The sequence below is a fragment of the Triticum aestivum genome, chromosome 1B (assembly GCF_018294505.1).
Source record: "Triticum aestivum cultivar Chinese Spring chromosome 1B, IWGSC CS RefSeq v2.1, whole genome shotgun sequence".
Classification (NCBI taxonomy): Eukaryota; Viridiplantae; Streptophyta; class Magnoliopsida; order Poales; family Poaceae; genus Triticum; species Triticum aestivum.
In genome coordinates, this window is record NC_057795.1 from 667,888,133 (window position 1) to 667,898,641 (window position 10,509).

Consider the following 10,509-nt stretch of genomic DNA (forward strand, 5'->3'; position numbering starts at 1 on the left):
AATAAACCATTGACCATCGGAGCATGACCATAAAACATATCTCTCATATAAATCGAACAACCATTATTCTCGGACTTAAATGAGTAGCCATCTCGTATTAAACGAGATCCTGATACAATGTTCATGCTCAAACTTGGCACTAAATAACAATTATTAAGGTTCAAAACTAATCCCGTAGGTAAATGTAGAGGCAGCGTGCCGACGGTGATCACATCGACTCTGGAACCATTCCCGACGCGCATCGTCACCTCGTCCTTCGCCAGTCTCCATTTATTCCGCAGCTCCTGCTGTGAGTTACAAATATGAGCAACGGCACCGGTATTAAATACCCAGGAGTTACTACGAGTGCTGGTTAGGTACACATCAATTACATGTATATCAAATATACCTTTGGTTTTGCCGGCCTTCTTATCTGCTAAGTATTTGGGGCAGTTCCGCTTCCAGTGACCCTTCCCCTTGCAATAAAAGCACTCAGTCTCAGGCTTAGGTCCATTCTTTGACTTCTTCCCGGTAACTGGCTTACCAGGTGCGGCAACCTCCTTGTCGTTCTTCTTGAAATTCTTCTTACCCTTGCCCTTCTTAAACTTAGTGGTCTTATTGACCATCAACACTTGATGTTCTTTCTTGATTTCAGCCTCTGCTAACTTCAGCATCGAGAACACTTCAGGAATGGTCTTTTGCATCCCCTGCATGTTGTAGTTCATCACAAAGCTCTTGTAGCTTGGTGGGAGCGACTGGAGGATTCTGTCAATGACCGCCTCATCTAGGAGGTTAATGTTCAGCTGGGTCATACGGTTGTGCAACCCAGACATCTTCAGGATGTGCTCACTGACAGAACTGTTTTCCTCCAACTTACAACTGTAGAACTTGTCGGAGACATCATATCTCTCGACCCGGGCATGAGCTTGGAAAACTAGTTTCAGCTCTTCGAACATCTCGTATGCTCCGTGATGCTCAAAACGCTTTTGGAGCCCCGGTTCTAAGCTGTAAAGCATGCCGCACTGAACGAGGGAGTAATCATCAGCGCGAGTTTGCCAAGCATTCATAATGTCTTGGTTCTCTGGGACGGGAGCGTCACCTAGCGGTCCTTCTAGGACATATTGTTTCCTGGCAGCTATGAGGATGATCCTCAGGTTCTGGACCCGGTCCGTATAGTTGCTGCCATCATCTTTCAGCTTGGTTTTCTCTAGGAACGCGTTGAAGTTCATGTTGACATGAGCGTTGGCCATTTGATCTACAAGACATATTTGCAAAGGTTTTTAGACTAAGTTCATGATAATTAAGTTCTAATCAAATTATGAACTCCCACTCAGATTAGACATCCCTTTAGTCATCTAAGTGTTACACGATCCGAGTCGACTAGGCCGTGTCCGATCATCACGTGAGACGGACTAGTCATCGTCGGTGAACATTCTCATGTTGATCGTATCTTCCATACGACTCGTGTTCGACCTTTCGGTCTCCGTGTTCCGAGGCCATGTCTGCACATGCTAGGCTCGTCAAGTTAACCCTAAGTGTTTTCGCTGTGTAAAACTGTCTTACACCCGTTGTATGTGAACGTAGGAATCCATCACACCCGATCATCACGTGGTGCTTAGAAGCGACGAACTGTAGCAACGGTGCACAGTTAGGGGAAAACACTTCTTGAAATTTTTGTAAGGGATCATCTTATTTACTACCGTCGTCCTAAGTAAACAAGATGCATAAAACATAATAAACATCACATGCAATTATATAAAGTAGTGACATGATATGGCCAATATCATATAGCTCCTTTGATCTTCATCTTCGGGGCTCCATGATCATCTTGTCACCGGCATGACACCATGATCTCCATTATCATGATCTCCATCATCGTGTCTTCATGAAGTTGTCACGCCAACGACTACTTCTACTTCTATGGCTAACGCGTTTAGCAATAAAGTAAAGTAAGTTACATGGCGTTCTTCAATGACACGCAGGTCATACAAAAAATAAAGACAACTCCTATGGCTCCTGCCGGTTGTCATACTCATCGACATGCAAGTCGTGAATCCTATTACAAAGAACATGATCTCATACATCACAATTCATCATTCATCACAACTTCTGGCCATATCACATCACATGATCAATCGCTGCAAAAACAAGTTAGACGTCCTCTAATTGTTGTTGCATCTTTTACGTGGCTGCAATTGGGTTCTAGCAAGAACGTTTTCTTACCTACGAATAACCACAACGTGATTTTGTCAACTTCTATTTACCCTTCATAAGGGCCCTTTTCAACGAATCCGCTCCAACTAAAGTGGGAGAGACAGACACCCGCCAGCCACCTTATGCAACTAGTGCATGTCAGTCGGTGGAACCGGTCTCACATAAGCGTACGTGTAAGGTTGGTCCGGGCCGCTTCATCCCACAATACCACCGAAGCAAGAAAAGACTAGTAGAGGCAAGTAAGATGGCAAAATCCACGCCCACAACAAAATTGTGTTCTAATCGTGCAAAGAGAACTACGCATAGACCTAGCTCATGATGCCACTGTTGGGGAACGTTGCAGAAAATTAAAATTTTTCCTACTGTTTCACCAAGATCCATCTATGAGTTCATCTAAGCAACGAGTCAAGGGATGAGTTTGCATCTACATACCACTTGTAGATCACGAGCGGAAGCTTGCCAAGGGGATGGTGATGATGGAGTCGTACTCGAACATGATGGTGAAGTCTCCTCCGCGTTCAACACACGTACGGGACGGGGACGTCTCCTCCTTCTTGATCCAGCAAGGGGGAAGGAGAGGTTGAGGAAGGCAGCTCCAAGGGCAGCACGACGGCGTGGTGCAGTTGGTGCAGCAATACTCCGACAGGGCTTCGCCAAGCATATACGGAGGAGGAGAGGTGTTGGGGAGGGGAGGGGCTGCGCCTTGGCTTGTGGTGTCCAGCAGCCCTCCCCTCACCCCTCTATATATAGGAGAAGGGGCAAGGGGGGCCGGCCCTCTAGGGAAACCCTAGAGGGGGGCGGCGGCCAAGGGGTGGGGGGCTTGCCCCCCAAGCAAGGGGGGTGCGCCCCCTTTAGGGTTTCCCCCCCAACCCTAGGCGCATGGGCCCAAGGGGGGGGGGGCGCCAAGCCCACTAGGGGCTGGCTGCTATCCCTACGCAGCCCAAGTGGCCCCCTGAGAGGGGTGGTCCCTCCCGGTGGACCCCCGGAACCTCTTTGGTGGTCCCGGTACAATACCGGTATGACCCCGAAATTTTCCGGCGCCCGTTTAACAACTTCCCATATATAAAACTTTATCTCCGGACCATTCCGGAACTCCTCGTGACGTCCGGGATCTCATCCGGGACTCCGAACAACATTCGGTAGTCACATACTAGTCTTCCTAACAACCCTAGCGTCACCGAACCTTAAGTGTGTAGACCCTATGGGCTCGGGAGACATGCAGACATGCAGACATGACCGAGACCACTCTCGGGCAATAACCAACAGCGGGGTCTGGATACCCATGTTGTCTCCCACATGCTCCTCGATGATTTCATCGGTTGAACCACGATGTCGAGGATTCGATCAAACCCTGTATACAATTCCCTTTGTCAATCGGTACGTTACTTGCCCGAGACTCGATCATCGGTATCCCAATACCTTGTTCAGTCTCGTTACCAGCAAGTCACTTTACTCGTTCCGCAATGCATGATCCCGTGGCCAACACTTTGGTAATCTTGAGCTCATTATGATGATGCATTACCGAGTGGGCCCAGAGATACCTCTCCGTCATACGGAGTGATAAATCCCAGTCTCGATCCGCATAAAACAATAGATACTTTCGGAGATACCTGTAGTGCACCTTTATAGTCACCCAGTTACGTTGTGACGTTTGATACACCCAAAGCACTCCTACGGTATCCAGGAGTTACACGCTCTCATGGTCGAAGGAAGAGATACTTGACATTGGCAAAGCTCTAGCAAACGAACTATACGACCTTTATGCTATGCTTAGGATTGGGTCTTGTCCATCACATCATTCTCCTAATGATGTGATCCCGTTATCAACGGCATCTAATGTCCATTGCCAGGAAACCATGACTATCTGTTGATCACAACGAGCTAGTCAACTAGAGGCTCACTAGGGACATATTGTGGTCTATGTATTCACACGTGTATTACGATTTCCGGATAATACAGTTATAGCATGAATAAAAGACAATTATCATGAACAATGAAATATAATAATACTTTTATTATTGCCTCTAGGGCATATTTCCAACAGGTAGGTTATATGATCGACGAAAGGCGAATCTCAGCCAACAGTGCAATAAAACTGCAGCTACCTCCCCTACTGTGTGTGATATTAAAGGCAAAAAAGAACTTTTCATGTCTTGCTACTTTAAAATTCCAAAAGTTTCATTCTTCCTTTGCTGGTTACTTAACCATGATTTTTTTTGCTTTGGTTCTGGTTGAGATACTAAAGGTTGTTTATATATGAAAAGAACAGACACTTATAGTTTTGCATGCCTCAACTGTAGCTTATGATCCCGTGTTGTAGTGCATTGCCTAATTAAGAATAACTCTAATCAGTAATAGTGGTTCTTTCCTTCTGATTTGAACTGAGAGAGGGCCATTGATTCTTGATCTTAAGGTGACCCCATTTTTTCTATGCCTCATGCTCATGTTGCTCTATGTTCCCTTTTAAAAATCCCAGCTGGCATGCCTCACCTCCACCTCCTGTGGCCCTGACCCAGGGTTTGATTGGCGAGCTCGCTGCCATCGGCCTTGGACGGGGAGATTCGGCACACACACAAAGAAGGAGCTCCGCCTCTGCTGCCTCTACACGCCCCAGGTATAGCAGATCCCCATCCCTGCCTTTTCTAATTTCCTCATTAATAATTTATAGTGGTTGTAGTATCGGGGAGACAGTGGATTAGTATGATATCATTTTTTTAATCCTGAAGGGAGCCTGTGCTGTTGAATGCTATAGAGAACATGATCAATTGGTTTCACAAGGAGATGAATTTGGAATGGTTTAGGAAAAGAAAATATTTTGTATGTATGCATTGGTAATTGTTCCTCAAAAAGATGTTGGTTAAACTGAGTCATGGTTTGTATCTTGGTCTGTACCCTGTTTGATATCCTAATATTGAATGTGAACTTCAGATATGGAGTATTGGTTCTGCTGATCCTAACTTCACATTAGATGGCCACTCAAAAGGCGTGAATTGTGTTGATTACTTCACCAGTGGTGATCGGCCATTTTTAATTACTGGATCTGTGGAGGAACGAGCACACCTTAAAAAACACAATGCTGCTATAAAAAGACTATTCCCTCCATCCCATAATAGTGCATATTGATTTTCGTGCACGTCAAAATTTAATCAAGTTTGTAGAGAAAATTATTTATATTTATAATATCAAGTAGCTCGGAGGTTTTCTATCAATAGTTACCATAGAACCTGTTTGAAATTTCGATGGAGTAGAACTTCCCAAAAAATCATGTAAATATAGTGTAAGACTAAGACTATAATGTAAGATGATCTAGCAGAGTGATTGAAAAAATACGACTTTATATGCCTGGACAAAAAACAAATAGGTGTGTTCATATGTACTCACTGTCTCCCAAAAGACACTTATTTTGGGATTGCGAAAGTATGTCGCAGTGAGCTGAAATGTTTGTAATTTTTGCCGAAGGCACATAAACTCGTATTAGAAACTTCTACACCGTTAATACACGCTATATGAAAAAAAAAGGATGAATCTAATGATGCTGATTTGGTACTCTAGATGTCAATAAAATAATAACGCTAATATCTGGAGATCGATCGCCAGTGGAGGTGGTCTTGGCGATCGAATCGTTCACCTGATCCCTCCTTTCCTATCAAACGCATTAGTTCACTACCAGAAGGATCACCCTGTGAAAGTTTCTGTCCCGTCGATCGAGCCCAGCCAACGTACCATATACTGGCCAGAAAAGCAGCCTGTGTGACTTCTGGATTAAAAAAATGCCATGAACAGAACAATGCCATGTGAACACAAAAGAAAAAAAAATGCCATGATAGAAAAGGTGACATCTCTTAATAAACAAAAAATTCCATCTAAAAAACCAAAAATGTCATCTATTAAATAATAACAATGCCACTTCATAAATAAAAAATGTCGTCTCTTAATAATAAAAAATGGCATCTCTGAATATTAAAAATGCAATCTCTTAATATAAAAATGACATCTCCTAAAATAAAAAAAATGACATCTCTTAGTAAACAAAAAATGCCATCTGTTAATATAAAAATGCCATCTCCTAAAATAAAAAATGGCATCTCTTAATAAACAAAAAATTCCATCACTTAATATAAAAATGCCATCTCTTAATAAACAAGAAATGCCATCTCTTAATTAAAAAATGTCATCTCTTAAAATATATCATCTCTTAATATAATAATTCCATCATGGTTAAACAGTCATGCTAATTTTTCTAGAAAAATGTCATCATGGTTAATCTGCCATGTTGTCATGTAACATATTTCGCAAAAAAAAACAGTTAAAACTGTCGGGGCAAATTTTCCAGAAAAAAGTCATGTAGCAAAAAAAGGAGGGCTTGGGATTCAAACCCAGGTCTACTATGTGGAAAAAAAAATGCAATGTAGCCAAACAAAATGAGGGCTTGGAATTCAAACCCAGGTCTACCATGTGCAAAAATCGCACTGCGTCCAGTGCGGTGCCCGGGTTTGATTTGAAAAGTAAAGTGTTCGCTGGGTTTTATGGTATTTGCGAACTAGTTCAAAATTTGACGTGGCAACGAGCCTGCTCTGAGATCCGTGCGGCCAGATCTATCGGTAGGAAGGTGGGTCGCCCGCATCAGCCTCCTAGCTGGCGGCGTCAGTTATGATTTCCGTACAAATCGAAGAAAAAAACAGCCATGGACAGAGGGACTACATTCAAACTTTAAGAACACTCAGATCAGTGCCATGAGGCTGGTCATAGTGGGAGTAACATAGGTAGTAACTTAGATGCCACATAAGCAAAAATGATGAGGTGGCAAATAGTTAATGAGGAGAGAGGCAAATAGAGTAACATAATATATTACCATCACATAGCGTTTCCTAATGCAAAATAAGTCTTCAAAGTACTAAATGAAGACATCTATGTTACCACATATATGATACTACCCACTACGAAGGTAATAACATAGACTAGTAATATATGCATGTTACTAGTCTAAGTTACTCTTCACTATGACCAGCCTGAAAGAGGGAGAAGTGGAGAACCCCTCTACCGATATACGGATAAAAAAGAGAAATTTAACAGAATTCGTTGTAGAAAACGAAGAGGTAAATATAATTGCTACATCGACTCTTGGGCCAAAGGCCGCCGAGCTATCCGTCGTTTGAGCTTCAAAAAACGTCCGGTGACCTTCCCACGGCTCCGCCCGTATTTATCCAAGACGACACTGGAGACTAGACACGCGCTCGCCCGTTCACTTCCTCCACAATGTCCATGGCGACCGGAGTAGAAACGACCATCGACGTGAAACTTTTCGTGGACAAGGAGAGGAACAGGGTGCTCTTCGCGGAGTCCGGCAAGGAGTTCGTCGACGTTCTCTTCGGCTTCATCACGCTGCCCCTCGGCACCGTCGTCCGCCTCCTCGGCGGGCAGTCTCAGGTGGGATGCCTGGACGAGCTGTACAGGAGCGTCGAGGGGCTCTCCCCCGACCTGTTCAGGACCGAGGCTTGCAAGGCGATGCTGCTCAGGCCCATCAACGCCGCAGCGAAGCAGTGCTGTCAGTTGAAGGTCAGAGTCGACGACACCAAGCACAGGGAGGTTTACGTCTGCGGTGACACGAGCTGCAGCGTCACTGCTTTCAGCTCCGTCCCCGGCGTCGTCTGCCGTTGCGGCAAGGTCATGGCGAAGCTAGCCGGGGAGAGGCCCATGAATGGTCGTAATGCCGCTGCTGCTGGTGCTCCTGAGGATGGCGTTTTTGTCAAAGGAGGCATGAAGTTCATTGTCACCGACGATCTCAAAGTTGCACCGGCCTCAACCTCTCTCATGCTGACCCTTTTGGACGAGTTTCAAGTGCCAGATCCGTCCAGTCTTGAGCAGAGGATTCTCCAGTTCAGTTCTGACAAGGTTTTTCTCTCTCAAGTTCTCAGTTAACTTTTTTGGTTTGAGCATTATGCCGAATCATGCAACATACACTATTTAACTGATATGATACATCTGCTACAGATAATTGACCTGCTCAGGAGGTCATTAACGTCGCAGAACCCGTTAACTGATCACTATCTTGACGTCGCTGTGGCGCCTGATCATTCAGTAGTGGATATGCTTCCTGAGTACTTGCATCCTAAAGAACAAGATAGTGAGGCTGAGCACTCACTAGTTAATGCCAACCTCAGGGTTCTTCAGACAAAGAACAATTCCAAGGTGTTGTATGCCGAAGTTGGTGGCGATTTTGTGGATCTTCTCTTTGGATTACTGACCATGCCTCTAGGATCCATACTGAAAAGATATGGGAGATCGGCATCGAAAGGATGTTTTGACAATGTTTACACTAGCATAGATGGAAGTGCTCAAGGATGCTTGAGGCCAGAATGCCAGAACTTGCTATTGTCCCCAATGTTGGCGCCCTTCTTTGGCTGTGGCGCTAGCACGATGCTTCAAGTGCAAGAACTAGCTCCAGATAATGAAGAGATCAATGCTTGTTTGAAGTGTATCAAGGATCGTGGTTTTGCGAATCTTGCCACTTGTCATGAGAAATTTTGGTACAAAAAAAGTTATCATCAATATTGCAACGTAAGTGTAAAAACCACAAACCTCTGTGAGCTGGATGCAAAGTCGCCAAAGGGAGGATCTGACAACGGAGGAGCATATGTAAAGCAGGGGCCTCAAAAATTCATTGTGACTGATGATCTGCACGTCCTTCCTCTATCCTTGGCAAGCACTCTGCAGGTTGTTATTGAAGCCAAGCTTCAGAGAAAGGATCTTGTAGAGAAAGAAGTCGCCCTTACAAAACCCCAGGTTGTTATTTCTGTCAAAATATACACATTTTGCCTCACAGATTATAAAACTCACTAACCTTTGATTGACCAGCTCTAGGTGTTGCTAATTTTTGAACAGGCTATGGAGCTACTCAGAGCTGCCATGGTCACTCGCAGAGCTCTTAGCACCGTGCTTTTGCCCCCCATCCCCAAGATCAACAAGAAGCTGCATTACCACAGCTTCGGTCTATATTAGCAGCCCCTGGCAACGTTGCTGCTTAGCCGTACTAGTATGCAGTATTACTCTTAATTTGGTTAACCTGTTGTGAGTGTGTAATGGTTGGTCTTTATGGTTGCTATTGTGATTGTTAGTATCTCACTAGGGTGGTCCGTATTCAAAGTTCACTTGGATTTCTTTGCTTGTCTAAACAACTTGTGGCTTTTGAGAAGCGGGGCTTCTAGTGTGCAAGCCCTTTTTTTTCTGATTGTTTACTGCATTGCTCATAACTTCTAAAAAAATTACTGGTTCTCTACTACATCCTGTATCGGTTTATTGTATTTCTTGGTCAGCTATGATGGATTAAAGGACCCGAATATAGCGCTGACATTCGATCATTCCCTGGGGACCGATCGTTCAAGCGAAAGAAATCATTCGCTTTGATCAGCTTCCAGCGTGACTCCCAAACATCACTACAGAAAGAAAGCCCAGTTTTTGCTGCGACTACTACAAAAAGCCTTAAAACTAGTACTTAGACATGACTTTAAAATAGCTAAAAATAAATAGCGATGATTATATATACTAAAACTCCCATCAAGTTCAGCATGGATCTGATGAAAATGGCTTAAAAATTATGTTTGCCAAAAAAGCACTCAGAATAGGAAAAACTAAAACTAAAAATGTCATGCATGAAAACTTACAAATTGCCATTCGATCCTAGGTTGCCATTTTGTTTCATGATATGATGCAAAAAGAATCAAAAAAGGGGGGAAAGTTTAAAAAGAGTGTCACGATAACAAAATTGCCATAGTGTTTATAAATTTTCTATGGTGTTCAAAAAATGAAATGTGCCATGGTGCAAAATATAAAATTTGGCATGCTATGGAAAAAAAGGGAAAATTTGTCATGGTCCAAAAATAAAGAAAAACAAATTTGTCGTGGTAGAGAATAGAAAACAATCATGGATTGTTAGTAAAATTTGCCATAATTCAAACAAAAATTGTCATGGTCCATGAATTATAAAGTTGCCAACATATTTAAAAGCAAAAGATCCATGAAAAAAAATCAATGGCCCAAAACAAAAACTCATGGCAATTTGCATCTATACATTGTAGCAAAAATGTGGATTAAACTTGTAAGCTATTTTTACTGTATACATGAAGATACGAAAAAAAGAGTAAAATTACCGTCATGTGGAACACAAAAGGTGTACCATATATTGTTTAGTAATAATTGTTGTGTTTCATAAAGTAAATTTACGATGATCCATTAAAAGCAAAAATTCCCATGAGTGATGAAAGTAAATCGCCATGACAATAAATAAAATGAGTTATAGAAGTAAAAAAAATATGCATG

The 10,509-nt window shown here is 43.1% G+C and overlaps 1 protein-coding gene across 1 annotated transcript; it reads left to right on the forward strand.

Moving 5' to 3' along the window:
- The first annotated feature begins 7,455 nt into the window (after positions 1–7,455).
- On the forward strand, positions 7,456–9,192 carry LOC123082091 (uncharacterized). The gene is made up of 4 exons (XM_044504509.1): positions 7,456–7,852; positions 7,946–8,085; positions 8,185–8,976; positions 9,076–9,192. The coding sequence occupies exons 1-4, from the start codon at positions 7,456–7,458 to the stop codon at positions 9,190–9,192; spliced, it is 1,446 nt and encodes a 481-aa protein (XP_044360444.1).
- Positions 9,193–10,509: the final 1,317 nt, after the last annotated feature.